At 39.8% G+C, this 23398-nt stretch overlaps 1 protein-coding gene across 4 annotated transcripts in view; it reads right to left on the reverse strand.

Annotated features, from left to right (window-relative positions):
• Nucleotides 1–23398, reverse strand: part of grm5b (glutamate receptor, metabotropic 5b) — a 70035-nt gene that overhangs the window by 17561 nt on the left and 29076 nt on the right. For all 4 annotated transcript variants that reach the window (XM_030398400.1, XM_030398430.1, XM_030398419.1 and 1 more), the window contains exons 7-8: nucleotides 1703–1938; nucleotides 824–945 (exon numbers count right to left, since the gene is read on the reverse strand). In XM_030398400.1, coding sequence (XP_030254260.1) covers nucleotides 824–945; nucleotides 1703–1938 — 358 coding nt within the window. The remainder of the gene's footprint in view (nucleotides 1–823; nucleotides 946–1702; nucleotides 1939–23398) is intronic.

The raw sequence follows: 23398 nt of genomic DNA on the forward strand, positions 1-23398 counted from the left end.
AGGAAATATTTTCTTTCTATCTCTATCTATGTCCCCAAGCAGAAGGAAGCATGCATCATCTTATCAACAAGAGGCTTCCTCACTTTAACATTAGCCTACTTAGTTAGCTAGCCTGGAAAAAGACATTGCTGTTGAGTTTTTCAAATGTATTTTTGGGGGACGTTGAGTTGGTTGTATGGGGGAGAAGAAAGACATCTCTATGGCCGATATCTCCAAAGCACTGCAACTCACAATCATAGAGTGGCTTAAACAATCTAGATGGATAAATAACAATACAGGTGAGAGGAGATGATGTATTTTTAATTTTGGAGGGAACTCTCAGAGGGGTGTAGCAGATGTTATTTTTCTATCCCATGACTATACCATTAGGCCACCACTCCAACAGTGGATGGTGCCAAGTTCAATGATCTCATAGCACAATGATGAAATCTAAAGTGATTACCACAAAGTTACAACTTATATGAGACAAAATTGTTAAACGTTAAGCAGCAATTATGTATTTTCTTGTGTTTTTACTCTCTTAGCTAAATTTGGTTCACTTTTGTACATTTCTATCTGAATCCTTAGATTGGCTTGTAATTAATAAATCATATTTGTTTAGCATAGGCAATCATCCAAGTTCCCATCTTGCACTATATGTAGTGAGATGTTAAGTCAAGAATGGCCACCATGTGAACCAAATCCAGCGTAACATGGCAGCAATACCCAGCTGGTACCTTCTTTTTGTCCCACCATTCCTACTTTCCACTCCCCTAATGTCCCTCCTTATCTCCTTGGTTTGTCCTACTACATAACTCCATTAATCCATCAGAGCAGTACCTACCTGATAGCCTGGGCACAGTGCCCGTTGCATGTTATGCAGGCCATATGCCATCGAGTAGATGGCATTAATGACAAACCCCATTTTGGTGTCCTGTGCATACTGCTGCCGAAGTGACTCCCGCTCTGCAGAGGTGGTGGGGAAGAGCCAGGGGGGAGGGGACGGAAAGAGAAAAGCAGGTATATCAGAGAAACTCTTAATTTCCCCTCTAGTTTAATGAAACACAGTCTGCTTTTTGTACCTGACATCAAAGACCTCTCTCTTTCCTCTCATTTCTTCTCCACTTCCCACCTCCACATCTCCTTTCTTTCTGCCTCTTTCTGTGTCCTGTTCATTTTTATTTCATGTCCCATTTCATTAGAATACATGAGACATGACTCCCTTTGATGCAGCTCTCGCACACTGTTTTGCGTATGAATGGAGAGAATGAAACAGAAAGAGAAAGATGGGGGGAGACAGATACAAAGAAATAATGGAAGGGTGCACCCACAGCCACAAGGGATATCTCCAGATGAACCGGAAAGCTGTGTGTGTGTCCATATGGTGTGTGTGTGTGTGTAGGTGTGTGCTGTCTGTTCAGCCAGTATGTTTTGTGAGTGTATGTTATTTGCATTAATAGGGGCCATTATGAAATGCTAGTCAATAAAAATGCAGATTGCTGCTGTAGCCTGTTGTGTTGACCGAAAACAATGCAGTCTCTCTCTTTCTATGTACTCCAGATGGTTTTGTCCAATCAGACACACAGTACAGCTGTAGAATTCTGTGTTGTCTATGTCCATAAACCTGCAATGATTATTTTCACGATCAAATAATCTGCTTATCAATTCCTGCATAATATTCTGTTTTGGTTGCCCTTGAGTGTGTATTTGTGACTGCACTCACTGCCGCAGGTGCGGTTGTGTTTGCTGCTCTCCTGTGGGTGGCCTTTAAGACGACAGTGGAAACGATGCTGCCAGAACTCCGGAAACCAGGGGTTCCTGTGGTTGTTCTCAGGACGGAGTTTAAGGTAGTACTCATCAAACCACTTCACATCAGCCGACTGGAGCTTGATGGTAATACCACCGGCAGCTTCCCTGACATAGCCATCTGTTACATCATATCGGTCAGCCCATCCATCACTGAAAAACAAGAAAAGACAAGACGTTTAGCAAACTCCAAGAACAGAGTTGGGATAACCATCAAAATATGTATTTGTTGTCCTCCAGAATTCTATGATTTTGGCTGGACAATGACCCTGGTGCAACATTACATGAGATAGTCAGCAACTGAGTAAGCAATTAACAGCTGGCTAACTCAACATGCCTTAAGTTCGGACATGTTGCATTCTCAAAACACAGAGAGACAAGACAGCAACTTGTGTCAGTGTCGTGACATACAAATTCAGGTATCGGAATTGGGTGAGGACTAAAAAAAAGTTACTTGTGCATCTCTATTCAAGACCCCTATCAACTTATCTGTGAAAAAAAAAAAACATACTTGCTCCACTTTTTTATACAATATTTCCATTGTTTTGTCTGAATATGTGGGGAATCGTGTGATGGTTCCCCAACACTTCTGCTGACAATATTGCACAGACGATTCACTTAGATGTAGATGTTATGTCTATCATGTCAATGTTTTGGGGGAGGACTGGGGTTGAAACCATGTGGGAAACATGTATTTGTAGTTTTTTGACTTACTATCTTAACTAAAGGCTGAAATACTTGGGCTGACTCAATGATGTTATGGACTGCCCAGTAGCCAACGTTTACACCTCATCTCATCTCACATTACCGTTTTCTGAGCGTCTGTTGCTATGAGAGAATCTCGTATATCTAACAGAAACCCCCTCGCATGCTGCCATGTAGGGCTGTGGATTTTTTAAATGATCAGCTTCTATATGATTTACAGTAATACTGGCAGTTCAAATAATCTACCCAATTAGTTAAGCATGCACAGTACATGCAAATTATAGTGTGCTGAGATGCAAAGGTGAATGGGTCAGTTTATAGAGCCCATTAAGAGCGCTGATCTTTCTTCATAGAGATGGGATTACAATAAACAACTATGTTCGTTTGGTTTCTCTGTGTGTGTGTGTGTGTGTGTGTGTGTGTGTGTGTGTGTGTGTGTGTGTGTGTGTGTGTGTGTTGTGTGTGCGTGTGTGCGTGTGCGTGTGTGTGCGTGTGTGTGTGTGTTTGTGTGTGTGCATGCAGTGAACAGCTGACATGCCTGTTATTGTGTGAAATTAAATGTTTGGGATGAGAGGTGGAGCGCAGGGACACCGATATGTCATCATAACAAAAAAAAAACCTATTTTACACACCTGAACACGCACACACACGCACACACACACACACACACACACACACACATAAAATCACACAGACATTTACTTGGTGGGTGCTCCAGTTTCCAGAGGGGAAGGGACAAACAGAGAGAATAAGAAACAGAAAGAGCAAGAAGAGAAGCGGGAGAAGGAGAAGCAAAAATAGCAAATGAGGGAGAAACAGTGAAAGGAGGCACAAACAGAATGATAAGCAGAGAGTCAGTGGACACGTGGGAGGGGAGCTCTTACATCATTATGGGCAATGTCCAAATTTCATCATATCGCTGACAAATAGGCATAAACACTATGCATAGACACACACACACCAGCCGGGTGCCGAGATGATCTGGGTCAAATGGAGTATTTTGGCTGCAGCTCAGCAGTCATGCCCCGTCAGACAACAGCAAGACGAATACATACACACACATGGATGGTGTAGACATATCGCTGTGGTTTGCATTTTTGGGGAGCAAAATTTGGGTTTACTGCTTCTCAAGGAAGCACAGATGGCACAGTGAGTGTGTGAGTGAGAGATAAAGAAACGGAGGGAAAGAGAGAGAAGTGGATGCGAATGACAAATCTTCCCTTCTCCTTTCTCAACTACTGCCAACATAGCCTCAAGCAACACAATGATCCTCAGCTCTTCCAGTGGAAAATCTTTCTTTTCTTTCTTTCTTTCCCTCTTTCTTTCCCTCTCTCCTTGTCTCTTTCTTTCTCTCTGAGCCTCAAGAGAACAAAACTCATTTTCTCCTACAGCAGTCCTACAGCCTCAGTCATATTGGAGGGCCAAAGTGTTTGTGTGAGTCTGTATGTCGGTCTGCCACCAATTGTGCCACTATCCCTCTTTTTCTCTTTCTTCCTCTCTGTCATTCTTCTCGTCACCCATTGCCTCTGAGCTGTGGCCATGAATCACGCTGGAAGCATTTCTAGATGAATATCCATTACATGATAGTCCATGCCTGTAACCATCCAAAGAAATGTGTGTTTGTGTGGATGCATGTTGTCATATTTGTGTGGCGGGTGGGCAGCAGTTCTGTCACCAAGTCTTGTTTGGCTTGTTGTCGTAGCTGAGTCACAAAATGCTACTTTGTTGGATGGACTGATGTAGAATCATGATGTACAGTAAAAAAAATTGTAATGATTTGTTTTTTTTATAAAGACATGTAATATGTTAAGGAAAAAATAGCTGATGAATAGCTCAAACTGAAAGAGGCCACAGGATCATTGTATATTTATTTTGTAACACTTTACAATCAGAAGAATAAAAATGTAAGCAGATACTAATGAGCGAGTAAGATATGAATGACTTGATAACTAATGAATCGTGAATGCGTAATCCCTGAATAACTGTCATTCAAAGACTATTTCGTAGATAATGATGAGTTACGAGAAAACAGACTAGGAGATACTTTATTAATGAATCATTAGGTAATGATTACTTCATAAATATCTGTGAGTCAACATACTGACCACTTTCTTCATGAGTTGTTCCTGGCTAATTGTACTTCTCTCTACGCCTTTAGAAATTACTCAGTAACTGGTTGACTTGGTCATAACACATCGACATATGCAACCATGACCCAACTTAATAACTTGTGGGGTCTCACGCCAGGACGGTGGGGAACTTCTGGTTTATGGTATACTTTGGTTTTTATCAGGTTCCACAAAGTAACAGGACTTTAAGTAAACAACTTGAATTCAAGGCACAATCACAGTACTACAACAAACATATTCCTCTTATGTAATCTTGATTGAAAAAATAAACTACATGACTATCATTTCAATAGCAGTAATACATTTGGTACAAGGCATTACTTCTCACCATATTGTTCTACATGTCATTGAGTCTTGACTTAAAACCATCTCCCTGTAAAATGGGTCTTAGATGGAAAGTAAATCAATGGAGCTTGAAATAGTGTTGAGCACACACTATTGAAACTCTTGGAGATCCACACTGCTGCTCAAACCACTGGCCATTTTTGTCTCTAATGTTATGCAAAGGACCATTTCATTATTGAAGTGCTGTTATTGATATTATGAGACAGTGTGTCGCAGAGTGAAAAAGAAAGAAAGAAAGTAAGACAAGGAAAAAGAAAAAAATCGAAAAAATTGAACTGAGATTAACAGGTAGAGCCAGTGAAAACACACAGAAGTAAACAATCGATGACAATTAATTAATCAGCACTCTCATCCAATTTCTTCTTTTTTTCACTCACAGTTTTCTCTCTCCATCTGTCTCTTTCGCCCTCTCTCATTAACACCTTCAGCTTTCCCTTGAGCCCCTTCGCTCTGTTTCTCTATCCTCTTTTTCTTCCCCCTCCTCCGACTCACACGGCACTGCATCTATCTGTCAATATGTCCTTCTCGTTTTTGCTGCTTATTTCTTTCCCATGCACACAACACATCGATACTGTCGCACACATACACAAACGCGGCATGTGTATGTGTTTCTCTAATGCTACATCTGTTTATTTTCGAAATCATTTTTGTTGTTTTAATTTCTCTCTCTTTTGTCTCCCACTCACTCCTTCCTTCCTTTCTTTCATTCTTTCGCTTGTCACCTTTTTGGCAAGCTTCCCAGAAAGTCACACCTGCTGCTCCTCAGAGGCCAAAATTACACGCAACACACACCAACATGCTCATTAACTTGCATTAATCATCACCAGAAAGTAAGAACAGTTCTGGAAAGTTGTCCTTAATTCCGATAAACAACTCTGCTTGCGCCACTGAGGTCTTGAACCCAATCACTGACCTCACTAAACGGCTTCACTCCCACTGCATTATACTGTCTGTGATCAAATTTCAGAAAAAAATTAAAACAGCACACTTACCATTGCTGAAAAAATATGCAGCGTTTTATCAGCAAATTTCTAATTGCCCCTTCAGAAAGTAATATGTTTGGTTGGCTCTCCGGCACCAAATCATATTTGCACTGTTCTGTCTTGCACTATAAGCATAAAAAATATGATTTTAATGATTTCCTGGTTAACACAATGACTCCCACACATGTTGGAACAAGACAATCAACAACAATACTTTCTTCTGACTCCCACAAATTCATTTTATAATTGAGATATTTTTCATGTGTGTTGACATTTAACCAATAACTGATGGCCTTGGGCTTGTTTTCCAAGCACTGTTGTGCTTCACTGGACAATGTATCATAAAATAGCATTTTTAAACAAGATATATGTAGTGACTTTTCTTTTTATGAATTCTCATTACTGATATGTCTGTAATAGCTGGAGGACAGCAAAGATCACTCCGACCAGCATGCAAACATAAAAGAGACCTTACATGCGCTCTGCATATGCCAGCAGTGTAATTTCAATTCTTACACAGTGAGGTCTGTCTTCACCTGCTCCTGTTTAGTTATCTTGGTGACTCGCCTTGCATTAAAGCAGGCGGTGAGGCCTGCGAGAATGTTACATATTAGGGTTGCAAATATGGATTGTTTCTTTCAGCCAATACGGATAACAAATTATTAACAGCTTCTTGTTATCAATGTCGATGTCCCCCACCATGACAACAATATTTGGCTCTCTGGTCTACAGTGCATGGATTGGCATTGTTGTGCAGGTGCTCATTACACAATTTAACGTTATGACTGAGACAACAGCGTGCCGAGCTTGTCCTGCTTCGTCTTCACTGTTTATTTTGTGGATCACACACCAACTTCAAAACCTTATCATAGTTTATAGCTGCTGTGCATGGAAAGTCCATGAAAGCATTGCCAAATGGCTTTCTAGTGTTGGCTCTATTTATTGGCTATAATTTCACTGAAACCAATAAATAACTGATAATATAATATTACCAAAATTGGGGCAATCATTTATTGATAATTTTATTATTATCCAATAGATATCTTGCATCGCTAACAATTTTGGTGTCAAGGCTGTCTTATGCTTAAGTGTTTCAAACTCAAACCACTCATGATGGACAGAAAGCTTGTTTCCTTATCAATTTTTAGTATTCTATTTATTTCCTAATGAGTTGCAGTATTCAGCAACAACACAGCACCTATTGAACAAAAATATTTGTATCATCTCAGGGGACGGGACTGGACTGTTCAGTTACAGAGTGTCAGAACATCATGGTGGGGAGTAAAACTGCAGGTGCCTCCAACACAGAAATACCACAGATGCACTGGTGGGCCCTCTGTTTACTGTGCATTTGGGGCATCTTTTCATCCCTTGCCTGCAATTCAAAACCACCTATAGGGCCATATGTGCTGTGTGGCTTTAAAGACACAAATGTTTACATATGAAAATCTACAGTATGTATCTGTGTGGGCGATGTTCCCACAACAAGTCTTCAGGGTAGATGTAGTGTGCAAAGAACATGTGTGTGTGTGTGTGTGTGTGTGTGTGTGTGTGTGTGTGTGTGCGTGTGTGTGTGTGTGTGTGTATGCGTGTGAAGGGGGCAATACTTTTCTGTGTGTACCATCTTACATTAGGCTAATCGATCACTCACTATACCTGATAAAAAAACAAACTGATCTTAATGAATTCCTCTCTTTCTCTCTCTCTCAACATGTCTAGGAGCCCAAGGCCGTTGCCATGGTTTCCAGCCCACGCTCAACCTGCTGTCTGTACTTTGTGTCTCATTAGACCACACTGGATTTTAAGTGTATGCACATCCACACACACACACACCAACACACACACACACACATATCCTCTTCCTCTTCCTCTCTCTCTCACTCACACACACACACACACACACAAACACACTTTTCTATCCACTATTCAATTAACATTAGATGGCCTGTCTCTACCAATATTGGAAATGCTATTTGCATAATAGTACAGTATGCCAGTGTTGTAGGCCAACGCACTACCTTAAGCAGAACTTTTTACAAACCCACTCTACATACTGGAGCCTGGGGCAACTGCCTTCCTATTCTGTTCATTCAAAGTATAAATAGAAACTGGGACTCATTTGCGAGTGATTATTAATTTTCAGTTGGTTCTTTCTTGGTTAAGAAATCTGTCTCACGCCAGAAGTTGTTCACTCTTTGAATTCAGTAGTATGTCTTCCAGGTGGATTTGGTTACATGATTAGTAAATGCACCAAACAAATGCATCCTTTGAACCATGTATTTTCTGATAGCTACTCCTTTACAGGAGCTCTGTTCAACTTTCAAGAAATGTACATGTGTTTGTTGGCTATATGTGAGCGTATTGCAATGTGACATGAAAAATTTGATCTTCCCCATCCTGTGGACAATGTTAAAGTTGTTTAATACTACTGGACTGTGGATTTCTTTCTAAAGGACTTGGGTCAGATTTTCATTGACAGTCCAAGGGATGTGACTTTATGCACATTCTCAAGTGCCTCGTCTCATTGCCTGTCTCCGCTCCGCTAAGAGGTAGCAACAGAAGCTCATGTTAGTTTAGGAAGGAAGTCCACTAACGTAATAACTGGCTTCCAGCACAAAACAGAAGTTCCAAAGAGCCCCTTTAAGACTTCATTAAAAATGGTCACATCTAAAATCACAGCTGAACAAGGACGTTGATGAAATATTGGGGCAGTAAATGTGTGTCGTACAGATGAAACAGTACAGCTTAATAGAAAAAAAAGAGAGAGAAAGCTATCTAAGGCAAAACGTTTCTCTGTCGTTTGTGTCTCTCTCCTTCCAAGAAGGAGAAATTGACAACAAGAAAGTTGCATTCAGAAATAAAGCAAAGGGGGTTTTGACTAAATTTGACTGCTGGAGTGGGTTTTCATTCTCTTTTTCTGGACAACAGCAGTGAATGGACAAAAATCTATTGCGTGCGTTATTGATGATTTCTCAATTGGCCTTAAACTCAGCTTTCTGTGATTATCTTCCAAACTCCTTTTGATCTTTTGTTGAAGCCTTTGTGAAATGCAACTGACAAAAAAACCTTGACCATGATGCATTTGATTTAGAAACTGGCAAACTAGGGTGTTTGGAGAGTGTTATCCTGACCAGGTGCATACAGTCTCTCCTTTTTTATTCAGTTGAGTTTTATGGAGATTAGAATCTGCATGTAGGACAAGGTGATGTGGATATTAATTTCAAACATCTAAGACAGTCCGCTGCGCCTAATTAGTAAGTAGATAAGGAATTTTGGACTGTGATTGCTGAATACAACTAAATCAAGGGCTGATTGTATCATTGCACCTCTACAGCTAGACAAGACCATCCATGTTGAACATTTCATCTGAATTAAAGGGAGCTGATATCATTTAATCAGTGAATTATAGTGTGGGGATCCACAGCTTAAAGTAAATGCTCGTTTGTGTTATTGTTTACCTTTGACCTCAAAGGCTGTGCTTCGTTCTTGATACAGTCGTTGATGTGGTGAGAAAACAAACTGCTGCCAATGTTTGATGAGAGAGTAGAGAGTGGAGGCATGCATTTCAATTTCAGAGCTGTTATATCAGGGTACAAATTTGGATTGTTCTGCGATCATTGTAGTAGGACCACTTTAGCTGGGGTAAATAAGGTCAGATTTTTTATTGGCAAAATATGTGAATCTGATCTGAAGCTGAGCTGCCAATGGGTCACTTTAGAAATTAATGTCTGCCACCCGACCCTAACCCACCCACTCTCTAGCTGCCATGGCAACCTGGCAGTGATTCTAGATGAGCATCTGCTGCTTACAAACGTACTGCGTGCACGCACACGCACATGCACACACACACACACACACACACAAACATACACACACACACACACACACACACACCAGCAGCCCACCAACCAAACCTGACAGCATTAATTAGCTGGACAGACAACACAAGTAGGGAAAGTGAACATGGAGCACATAGACAGACGGTCACAATCTGACAGAGCGGAAAAATGAAGGGGGAAAAGAGGGATGTAAGCTGCTCTGCATGTCCGAGAACATCCAAAACTTAGTGACACAACAGCTGTACATGCAGAAGCTCTGCTGTCAGAAAGCAATGGGTAAAACAAACATCGATGTTCTCTAAAGGAATTTGGTTGTCTACTCCTTTTAAAATGCTCTTGTTGATAAGCACAACACAGCAACACATGTAATCTGCAGCAGACTATTTGGACAAAATAGGATAATGCAACCCAACGCTGGGAGGGGATGCTTTTTGCAAATACTATGCATCCACAATTTGTAGGAGAGAGATCTGACAAGTTGGGATTTATCAGTGTAGATGTCAGCTGGGTCAACTCCTTCTCACTGATGGATGGTGAAAACATCTGTTCAGTGCCCTGGATTTTAGCAATGTAGTTTTACCCAGACAGCTCACTAAGTTAAAAAAGCAATGATGCACAGTAAACTTGTTTTTTTTTTTTTTTTATCTATGACAAACAGCTTTTAAGCACATCAAACTAACCATTCTCTTATAGTTTTACAGAGTGTGAGGATATCATATCTAACTTCAGGTCTGACATTATGGGGGACTTTTGGTTTCAGATTAAAATGCAGCATTTTTGTTATGATTGCAAAAAAGTAGGCATAAATAATTGTTTCCATTCTTACCCTAAAGATAAGAAATTAGTATATCTGAGCAACTCCCATTGTAATAAATGACTGACAATTTGCCTGTATAGCAAAGCTATTGTCATAAATATTGGCAAAGGGCAGGACTTGCTAAATTACTTATACTAATATCTAAATGTTAAGAAAGGAGAGGGGCCTCCTTTACATTTTTATTTGTCTATTAAGTGTGTAGAGTCAATTCATGGAGAGTTTTAGAGTGAGGCTTTAGGAAGAGCGTGAGCTCTGACATTCTTTTTCAAATTATAATTTGAGCGGAGAGGATCCAGTCACCAGCCGTGAGCCACATCACCTCATCTATCAACAGCCTCAGCCGACTGGAGGTCAAAGGTCACCATGACAACAGCAAAACTCATTAAGCCAAATGTCAGAACTGTCTCACAGACAGACACAGTGGCACTAAACTGTGTGTGTGTAATAACAGAGAGAGAGAAGGTTGTGAGCCATGCCTGTGTCCATGTGTGTACCCAACTGTGTAATTATGTGAGTGATCGGGCCACTTTACACGGCCGTCATTCAGTAACACGCACACACACGCAGCAGAACAGCCCACGCCTGCTTACCTTGGCAGCAGGTTCACTTTTACTCATCTATCGATGCCACACTTCATTACTCTCCATCTCTATTTTTTCTGAGACTCTCACACACAGTTTTTCTTTTTTCCATTTTCACCCCACATCTTGATCCTCCCCTTTTTATTCTCTCTTCCCATTTCTTCCACTTAATGCCTCTCTTTTAATTCCTTTATTTTTCAGCATTTCTCTATATCTAAATATCTTTTCCATACAACTCTTTTGCTTTTGCTCCCATCTTTCACAAGTTGAAGTAAAAGATTTAAAACTTTTTTAAGCACACAATATAATTAGCACAAATTTGCTGAAATTCCATGTGACTGAACAACTCCTTTTTCTTTCCCTCATTGCAAAGATAATCCATTTGCATGACAGGTGTGGCAAGTTATATGGTTGGTGCCCAGGTGTGTTTTAGACTAGTCACAGTAAAGGGCCACTCCAAACTTTGCAGTTTGTGCAGGAAGTATTTGGGTTGTGTAAAACAACTGTTGCATCAGCTGGTCTCAGACAATCATGCAGATGCAGAAACTGGATGGGCAGGTCCTGGGCGGTCATGGTAACAAGTGATGTGTGGATGTGAGGCCAGTTGAATGTACTACAGAATTATCGGAAACAATATTTTGAGGGGGCATATGGAAGTGAAATGAGCATTAAATTCACTAGTAACTACTCTGGTTGATATTCTCGCAGTCAGCGTGCCAATTTCACGCCACCTCAAAACTGTGTGTGACATTGGTACATTATGTGATAAAACTGCACATTTTAGAGCGGCATTTTATTGCGACTGGTCCAAAGCACACCTGTGCACTAATCATGGTGTTTAATCAGTATCTTGATATGCCACACCTGTCAGGTGGATGGATCATCTTGGCTCACTAAAGGCAAGTTTCCACAAACCATCATTTCACGCCTCCCACTCACTGTATATGCATTGATGTGTTTCAAGAGATGGGGTGTTGCGCTGCCTGCTCCTGATTTGCATAAAGTTGATTTCTGGCTACTTGATGCAAATCAGTGGCGTCTGGTACTGGTACGACAAGATGCTTCTGGAAAAATGAAACATTATCAACTTAAAATGTAGAAAGATCCTGCAACAGCATGGCTTCATTCTCGTCTAAAATGTCTTCAGAAACACCTTTCGCTGAGCTGAGCTGAAAGGTTCCTAACTAGCCGCGGTGTTGGTTCACTTTGAAATCCCATCACAGCTGCCCATGAGTGGCGGTCGTCCAGTCGGGTACAGCCAATAAGAGTTTGCATGGTTGCTGGAAGATGTAGCCTGTTTTGGTCAAATGTGCTGGGAGGGCTGGGAAGCGTTGCCTGGCCTTGCATCAAAACATGCCCCTGTGGATATACCTCAACACAGATTTCAACACATTTGTGTTCAAAATCTAGCAGAAATAATGATGATTTTGTGTGGAAAAGCATATTCATAAGTCTAGGGACAGTCTCTAGAAGATAGATTCATTTCTGTAAACTCAGCACTTGGAAATTCCTATTGTTTTGTGAATGTGAATGTGATGTCATGAGTTGGTCTGTTCTTTAATCTTTGATGAGATTTACCTGTTTTTCTAGCCAGTCTCCACAATATGTTTCTTTGATAAACGTTATTTACCTTGTAAGTAATCTAATCTAGGCTCTTGAAGACACATTAAGCTCTAACCTACTTTAGTATTACATTTATACTGCTATATTATTTCTATTGTGTACATACGCATCTATCTATCTATCTATCTATCTATCTATCTATCTGTCTATCTGTCTATCTATCTATCTACAGTATGTATCTATCCTCTGTTTGCTCTCTGTTCTATCCATTTCTTCTTCCTTCTCTTGCCATTTGCTCCCTGTTGCACACATTTCCTATATTCTTTCCTAGACTATTACTCAATCTTTCACAGAACCATAATTACATTGGCAGATAATCACTGTAATTCAGTTACCTAACTGCCTCATAGAACAAGAAAATAAATCAAACAAGACAAACACACACAGACAAAAATATTAATATTACTAAAAGGATATAGAATGTTTCAACAAAATGAGTGTTTAGTTCATCTAAAAATATATAAATTACCAGAATTGGAAGCACTTTCACCATTCAATCAATGCAATAGGAGTCAATGAAAGTTCCATTTTTGTTCAAGTGATTCTTGACCCGAATCTAATCACTTTGAATAACTTCAAACCCTCCAGGGGACCCCTTCTCAACAACATGCGCCAACCTTAGAAATGCCCTCACTCCCTCAACTGTCTGTAAAAATAAGTCACACAGATAGACGTGCACACTCCCCCTCATTCTTACACTCACCCACACACACATTTGTTCAGGCTAGTTTAGGCATACAGAGTGTATTTTGGATTTTGGCAACTTTGCTGATTTCCCCTGGGCTTCAGACAGCAGACGTTGATTTGATATATGACAGGGGGACAAAAACAAAACTGTCAAGGCAGAAGAGAGAGAGAAACGCATAGACAAAAAAAGGAAGAAAGACACAGACAATAATATTCAAGGGGGACTGGTGCAGAGACAAGCAGGCAGGCAGGCAGCCAAGGCAAGAGCAAAAAAGTAAGGAAAAGTAGATCATTCAGATTCAAACTAGTTAATCATTCACTCCTGGATTACTGTTTTAGCAAAAAATGGTGTTCAGACAACCCACTCCATTGATTCTCACTCATATTGACTCAGCTCAGAGAAGGTCATTTGGAAAGAGGGAGAAGAAAAGAAGAAAAAGGAGAAACAAAAAAATTGCTCTTTCCCAATAGAGAAAAATGACAGTTCAAATTTGATCGATCTCAAATTACAGCGCTGTTTCTTTTTCGTATGACAGTGTCATTTTTTTTAGCATGCTAACTTCATCAATGTGTACTGACCTTCAGGGCCCATCCAAACTCGCTCTATCACTGTTTGTCATCGAGAAAATGTTCTTGGAAAATATGTCACAAGCAATGGGAAAGAACTGTTTTGTAACAGAATTCGCTGCAAAGCATCACTGGGAGACGACACTGTGGGGTAGTTCACAAGGACATAGGTATATGATCCAGTGCAGTGGTGGAGGCAACACATTGGAAAATGTCCAATCCAATTTGTTTTCATTACTGATTAACTTAATGTTCAATCAATGGCACTGTGGAGTCAATAAAGATAGAAATAACTGTTAAGAGGCCTGAAGAAAGTAGTAATTAGCCTTAACTTACACAAAGGCAGAGTAGAAAGAGCAAAGAGAAAGACAGAGTGATAAACAAACACAACGAGATTACCAAGAACAAGAGATGTCTGGGATTATAAAAGTACATTTTGATCAGTGTGTCCTCAGTGGAAACAGAAGCACAAAACCTCCCATGCTCTACCTACTGAATCATAATTGGAAAGGTTTTATGGCTCTCATTGTGTGCAGAAAGCGTGGCATTTTACTCCCATGCCAATGCATGAGAACGGTTGTAAAGTTTGCTCTTTCTTGCTAACTTTGACTTAATGACTTTTTTGACACTGACAACAGAAATCCCAAGGAAAGCTCACATTTGCATTTACAAATTGGCAATGCTGACAAGTGATCACACAAAATGTCATTGCTAACACCTCTCTGCCACAAACACAGATAAATATATAATGTTAAAAGCAAACTGAACACTCTTCTTTTGATTATATAATCCTGTTTTATTACAATAAATGGTTCTTCAATTACAGCGTGCCTTGCATTTTCATTCACAGTATGTTTCATTAAAGCAGGATTGCGTTGGAGAACACTTATGGTTAAGTGGACCTTGCATTTCCATTTCAATACTGCCAGGCAGTCTTGTGGGCTATAAATGCAGCTTGAATTCAAATTTAAATTATATTATGAAATCTGTACATGTTGAACAAAAACAGAACAGAACTGTCCTTCGTATTTTCCCTTTCGAATGGCGGCAGAAACACCCCTCTTCACCCTCAAATTGGAGTACTGAGCAAACATAAAGAAAAGGGGGCAGCAGGAGATGCATTAAAATTAGGAGGAGTAAAGAGGGAGACACGAGTGAAAATAACTTTAGATGGAGGAATGGCATCGGTGGAGACTGAAATAGAAGCAGGGAAGAAAGATGGATGAAGGTAGATAACAGACATTACTGCCCTCCAGCTGGGGTCTTTGACTGGATGCAGTCAGCTGTGTGAGTTACACACAGACACAAGGATATTTATAAGACACAAATACATACATTGGTTTGCCTCTGCTGAATAGTGTCTATGTGTGTGGATATGTGAGCAAAAGAACGTTTCAGTATTTCGGGTTATCAGATGGACATTGATTGTAAGTCAGGCATTACCACACAAACCTTCAATGACAGCCCATTGGACCCATTTTATGTTCCTGCAAACAATGGATATGTTCACACTTGTCATAAATATAATATCAACATTTCTACAATATGTGTCATATTACATTCACATTACATGCTTATGAGCAAAGCAAGAAACCAGTTGTCAATACAGTGTCTTAACATTTGTTATCGTGAAACCGCTGAACTTTTTAAAATTTTCCTGCCAACAAATCCGCAGTTTTATTAGAGCTGATGAAAAGTATCTATTTCAGAAGACAAAAGTTTAATTCTAATTACTCAGGAGAGTTTCTTCTGTCCCGCAACTTCATGACTACAGCTTTTAGGTTTGCTGCTTAAATACACCGTGATATTTGTTCCAGTGACATTACTGCGTGGATAGAAACGTTTAAAAAAAGACTGAAAGCAGCCTCGCCAACCACTATCTATGTAGGCACATCTTACTATCTGAAAAAGGTGCCCTTTAAGTAGCAGGAAAATAATGCACTATTGGCACAGTTGCTTACTGCTGCCTAAAGAAAGCAAGGCGCCATCAATGCATCAGACCACACCTAATTTTAGGACCAACACAATCAGGGGCGCATAGGTGGGCACAAGTACAATTGTTATTTACACAACGTGGGCGCTGGGCATGAAAATAACAACTGCGTCAATCTGAAACTAGCAATGGCACTTTGGGGTCCCTGGTTGGCAAAAAATGTACATTGCCAACAAATACATATCAACAAAGAAAAGGAAACATGGCAGGGAGGATGATTAAAGAAATAGCAAAAGGAGCAAACACAGCCTGTAACACACGATGAAACTCTTGAGAGAAACACCGGAGGGAGAGGAGAGGTTAAAGACAACTAAATCCACGGAGATAAGGCGGGATTGAGCTAGACGAAGAGAAGAGAGGATAAAGTGACACAGATATGATCTCTGGGGGGAAAGACAGAATGAGTGACAGAGGAAGAGAGAGGATGATCAAAAAGGAGGCGCCAGTGTTTCGTAAGGCTGGATAACATTGTTTCTTGAGGTCAAGAAAGAAGAAGAGCAATGATACACAAGGTAAAGAAGTGAGTTGAGCAGTGGAGAAAGAAACACAAAGAGAGATTGGGGAATGATGTCAGGGGGGAAAGAGTTAGAACGAGACAGAGGCTGTATATTCTGCCTATTCCTCCTGGTCTGGCCTCATCGCTTTTTATTTCCTCACACATTAAAGTGTCATCTCTCATATTCAGCACAGTAGACATTGTAATATCACCTGCTGAGGTAATACACCACCACTGTAACATTACTCTCTCTCTCTCCCTGTCTCTCCTATTTCTGCTTTATCTTTATCACCACAGTGGCCTTTTGGTCTCTTGCTCCCTGATGTTCTCACTGCTTTTCCAACCTTCTCTCTATCCTCCCAGCACTTCTTCATTTTTTCAGTTTCTATATTCAAAGACAGCTGTGCCCAAAGCCAAGTCATTTAACTGACTTTCAAAGGAAATGTCCCGGCCTGGGACCAGACTCCGAGGTGCAGTTTGAAGTTAAGTAGCTCCATTATTTGGAAAAGGCATTTCCATTTCAAACCAGCCATGTGAATCAACAGTTAGCAGATAGGTTAGGAAGTCTATCTTAATATATAATGTCATATTTTAATTGGCAAAGTGGTCACCAATCATTGTAAAAATAATAAAAAATCTGACCTATCCTTATATGAGTTGGGAATCTCAAGGCATCTCGCCATTTGATAAGATTCTCATTCACAGAGATATGATGGAATTATGAAACGATTAGTAATGTTTCTTAATCATGCATCTTTATAATTCTGTACATGATTTTTCTCACTTTCTGACTTCTTGCTGCATGTAAAACAAAGCATATTTGAAGTGATCCATAACTAAAATAAGCATGAATTTAATTCCATTTTCTTTGCTCACACTCATACTCCTCACCAAACCTCAAGAGATAGCCTCGCTTGGAACATAAACACGACAGACAAGTTTATGTCTGCAATGTTTCATCATCCAGTTGCTTCTTGCATTACTGTAGGTCGCTTTGGACAAAAGGGTCTGCAGAATCGGTGTGGGTTGCCAAAATGCACATAATTTGATTTTTTGCCATAACATTACCTTAAACATCTCTGGTAATAACAACTATAATAACATATACAATATACTATATGCAGTACTTATATTCAGCTGAAGCCTATGATTTTACATCAGCAGAGTAAAACTAACTTTTAATAATCAGGTTCAGTTCAAGTGGATTCTGAGGCCATCAACATTTGAGAATCTCTAATGCCAAGTCACTTTTCAGTGCACACACACAAACCACAAAGCACCACAGCCTCCTCTCTACACACACACAAACACACAGCCATTAACCGACAATCTTGTGTAACCTAATGATGGGCCAGTGGCTTAGAAGCAGCAGTCAGAGCTATTCCCTGCTTTACACGATGGCAATAATTATACTGGTTGGGCTGCACACACACGCACACGCACGCCACCAGCCTGTCTGACAGCAGGGATTAGCAAGGAGAGGTGCAGTTAATGCCCAGTAACGAGACATCCAGCTTATCGCCCACAGAATCGTGTGCGTGTGTATGTGTGTATGAGAAAGAGAGAGACAGAGTACTAGATGGATCTACAGTAAATTAGCTGCATGTCATTTTGCAATTTAATGGCTTTCCCACATCTCATTGGTACCACATTTCTCAACCAGCGCTCTCCTCCTCTTCCTGTCTAGTCCCCTAAATCCAAATTTAAATGTGCTTTATTTGCATGAATGGGTGTTAGCTGGTTTTGCAAATATGACAGCAGATAATAAAACAAGACAACACTTTCTAACCTAATAATTAATGATGAATAAGTCCAATAATGTATAGTATAGCTTTAAGCATGCACATGAAGATTATAATATACTATGAATATACATCCATGTACACAGTTTACATACACAATGTCACATACATGATATCATTGAACAGATGTTTTCAGTCTGATGGCAGGTGATGATATAATCTGCAGATTTTTGTGGGTTGGTCTACATTTCCCCGCACAGCCCTGATCTGCCCCTCACAGCTTAACTTATATAATTCTGGTGTTTTTTTCAGACAGAATATTTCTCTGATCTGTTTATACTCTGAGGAGAGTAAAATATTCTGCTTGTCCTCTGCTTGTCCCAGCTAACAATGTTAGCAATGTTTTTGTTGTGACAATGTCTATGGCCAGACTGTTTCCCTACAGTTTTGTGATGCCACAACCTTTAGGGCATACAATTTTAGATTGTTATGAACAGTAAAATGTGTTGCTTGTGTTAATTTTACCATCATGCCTTCAAACTCTTTGGGGTTTCTGTCTGACACTGTAGAGATGTGTGTAGCCAGTTTGCGTGAGCCAATGATTAGTCCATTCTTTGGATTTTTTTTTTATCGTCAGGGTGTTTTTGCTTTTCTGAAACACTTTCATTCGGTTTGTAATTACTGATAATTCCCAGCCATATAGCAATTTTTCAGCATGGAAAGGTTTTGCTGCACTACCTGTGTTGTTGAAACAGTATGACACCTGCATTGACAGGCCCGAGGTGATGAAGATTATTCATTAATATGCAGTGAATGCTGAATAATGTGTCTGGTTGATGACGTTTAATGCAAAATTGATTTGTTTATGATCTCAACGACTTTACCCCCATGCAAGCTATTTTTTTTAAACTCTTGTGCCAAATACTAGTAACACTTTCAAATCAATGAAATCAATGTTTCTTTGCTATATTTTGTCTTTGATGACACATAAAATGTTTTTTTTCAGTCATTTATTATAGCAGTAAATTATACTTTTGTGCTTCTCAAATGTGGGGAGCTGGAAGCTGTAGATTAATGTTTAGGGTTTTTGGAGCATGTTGTGAAAGAGCAAGATCATGTCCGACGAATAATGTGACCATTTGCAGGATATCTGTTGTATTACCTTGCCTCTGATCAGTCACTCTGTTACCATATATGTGAATTTCTCCATGTGAATTGAAGTAATCTTCTTCAGTCTTCAAGTCGAAATAAAAATAAAAATAAAATGTACCCAAATTACCCAAAGTAAAGAATGGGAGTGAAGGATTTAGAAACCATCCTCATTATAGTAAGGGGACACAGATGGAGGCATGTGTAAACATCCTGATATCTCTCTCACAAACTTTCCCTCTCTCACTCTATCTCTGTCCTTCTATAATTTTCTTGCTCTCTGTCTCCTGTGTTGCTATGGTAACAAGCTGTGCGGGGGCTGTGATGCGGCACACATCACACCCGTCTCACTGAGCTCACCTTAAGGGAGAGAATGTAAGGGAGACAGAGACAAATGGGCGACAGGGTACATGTGTATATGTGTTTGCAGGAGTCGGGGGAGGATATCCTTAACTGGCAACTTTAGCTGTCATCTGAAGTCCAGTTGAAGATATGTTTACAAGTTGAAAGAAACATTTTGATGTGCTGTTGATATGGATTTAATGATCCGTACAGCATTGAGATCACATCTGCAGCCTGAAAGATGTAACCTAAGAATCTCTGTTTAAATGGCTGCAAAAGAAATCAAAAGTGATTTTGCGCTACACTGTTATCTGGTGCTTGCTTAGGCTGATGCTAAACTTGGCCAGCACCTGCAGAACACTCTGTGCTGGTGTTAGAAATAATTATATAATGAAACCAATCACACTGTCTGACAGTTTCATGAAGTCACCCAACACAGGATTAATTGTTGATTACAGAGTAATGGCTCAGGAGTTCTGCCTGTTAAATATTGTCTGATTAGGGTGGGTTATCCTGATTAAACTAATCTCCAATGGTTACCCAAGACTGTTAACTGTCAGTACCTGGTGTCTTTTAGATAAGTAGTACTGAAGTACTACTTATCTAGTACTGAAGTACTAGTACTGAAGAATAACTATTACAAAATGGAGAGTCAGGCTATACAAAAAAGCTACCACCATGTTCATTTATAGCACCAGATATCACGCTTTTGGAAATTAAACCTAGACTATTTGGTGGATTACATGGAAATGCCAAATTACCATTTAACAACATTAGGGTTTCATCAAGCACATACATTTACAGTATGAATAATTTTACAGATGTTCTCTCTAAATCTCAAAATGCAACATTTAAAAATAAGGGTGCATCACACACTCCTGGATTCGAAGATCATTGTGCCAGAGAAGCAAGTCACCACTTCATGTGATATCTCCCATGTGATCTCATGGGGAAGAAGATAAGATAAGAAGACAAAATGGAGACTGACATGTTTCAACAACTTGCTGTAGTAATGTTTTGCAGTGAAAAAAAAAACTAAAGTAGAGGGCTACACTATTCTGGATGAAAAAATGGTTTGGGAGAGGCACAGATTGTCCATTGTTCAGCTAGAACTGGAGGTGAGATTTAGAATTTCTGTCACCAGTCATATGCTAGCTAACGTTGGCCTCATGGGATAGAATGTTTGCTGTTGCCTGACAGTTCTATAAGATGCTTCGCAACATCTATCTATTGTGGTCCTTGTGAGAGAAAGCTGAGGTAACCAACTAAATCTTAAATTGAACATTTCAAACATGTTTGAAACTATCAGTGTGGTCCCGATCGGTTTTCGAGCAGTTCAGAAGGCATAAGACTGGACCTGTACACCCCTCACATTACCAGAAATTCTTGGTCAAACGTTGGTACCAACCAAGTTCCAAGACCAGATTTCACCACTGAATGTGTATAGGGGCAAATCAGGAAAAGAAATCAGCCCAAATCTCAGTGCAGTGTTAAAGAGAATCTGTAGCTCATCAGAACACAATGGAGGGTGCATAGAATTTTTTTTCAAAATGGACATAGACTACCTTCTTATCCTTCTGTGAATGACCTCCTCGGGAGACACCAGAGACAATCTGTGAGTATAGTGGAAATCAGTAAAACATGCATCAGTAGTACTATCAGTCAGCCAAGTTTCTGATGAAAATTCCAACTCCCAATTCAAAATTTGGATACAGTTTCTCACAGCTCATCAATTTTGTTTATAAATGACTTTCCCTTAAGGATTTGAATTGGCAGGCAATGAACTCTGCTACAGCTCCCCCTCCTCCTCCTTATTTCTGAGGTTTCATGTCATTGGGAAATCAAGGTTAAAGCTCCTGTTAGTAAGATAACTGATTCTCATTCCCAACTTGTCAAATACTGATGCTTTTTGGTCAACTCGCTTTTGGATGGCGGCCATTCCGACCTACAATTCCAAAGCGTCAGCATTTGACAAGTTGGGAAATCCAAACAGACGGTGCTACTATCTTACCAGAAGCTTCAAGCTACTTTACATTGGCAGAGTAGAAAACACAGAACAAAAAATGTATGTTATCACTGCTTGCTAATTTGAATTAGAATTACCACCCTGCAATTTATGCCTCCTGCCAACCCGGTCAACATACAGTTTACAACCATGTCTTTATGATATATGTAGTGACTACTTTGAAGGAATGTGGTGAAATGCATCAAGTGTATTTCTGGCAAAATGATATTAACATATGATTTTAGGGGGTAATTCCCAGTGAAAAACATGCTGCCCCACTTACTATTGTCACAGACGAGTACAGTGCAATACCAGTCAACTAAAGCCCAATATCAGCGAAACCAATGAAGTTATGTTTGACTACTGCTGTACGTCTATTAGTGTGTAACTTCATTGAGAAACCCAATAAACAGCAAATTCTTGTTTAAGTTAAACACTGCAGCGCCAAAGATCAAAGATTCAAAGTGAGTACCCAAGGTTAATGTCACCAATTGAGCATCCAACCCTGTAGATCATATAAATTGACCATTGGCCACTGGATTAAGATGCCATGATTTCATTTTATACAACTGGATATTTGTGTGAAATTCTGTTATTGTTAGCATATCAATAATGATAATAATGGAGTCATGGCCAAAAAATTGACAAAAAGTTATGTGCTGTCACAGGAGCTTGACTTTGACCTGTGACCATCAAAGTCCTATCCATTTATCTCTTAGTCCAAGTGGGTGTTTTTGCCAAATTGGATGAAATTGCCCCAAGGCAGTCCTGAGATGTCCACAAGAATAGGAAGGATAAACAGACCGACGGATGAACAGATGGCAGTAACCTCAATGCATAAAGGCTCCAGCCACGACATATCAACACCTTTTAATTTTTCTCTGTATAAATAACTTGTTCGTTTTGGTCTGAAAATGTCATGTCAGAAGCCAGTGTAAATCAGTTGATTTTTCATGATATTTGCGATAATCAGCCGACACAACCCATTTTCAATAGTGTTTAGTTTAATTTGTTGACACATTTCTTGCTGTGACCCATTAAAACATTAGGCAACTGAACAAATTGCCTGATGTGATGAATCAATACATGCTGCTGTTTCTCTTCCTGTAACATGCCAGGAAGAGCTGTCTTCTTAAAAACTCAATAAGAAGACAAAGGAGACAGTTAATGAAATACTGAGGATTAGATGCTTTCTTTCTCGAGGCCCGTGTCACGTAATCCCATTTCTACAATTGCTGCCATTTTTCTGTTCTTTTCACACAAAAGCAGAAAAACAATTTAAAACATGGTATCTGACATAGACACTCAGCAGCTTCAATTTATCCTTATTCGTGACTTTTGCCTCAGTAGGGTTCTTGCCATTGCTTACGGGCATCACAGTTCATATTTCTCTTAATTACCTTTGCCTGGTTCAGAGTCGAGCTAAATTAAGGGCCAATTCATTTCCTGTCCAGACACTTCAGGAGATAGCAGGGCAATTTTTCACAGATGGCCTTTCAAATGTGTGATGGATGAAGAGCAAGTGTATTTTGAGAAGAGAGAATGAGGCTGAGAATCTGTTGCCGATTTTGGAAATAAGTAGAGATACAGAAAGTCAGGTGTATTAATGA

This window comes from Sparus aurata, chromosome 2, assembly GCF_900880675.1.
Source record: "Sparus aurata chromosome 2, fSpaAur1.1, whole genome shotgun sequence".
NCBI lineage: Eukaryota > Metazoa > Chordata > Actinopteri > Spariformes > Sparidae > Sparus > Sparus aurata.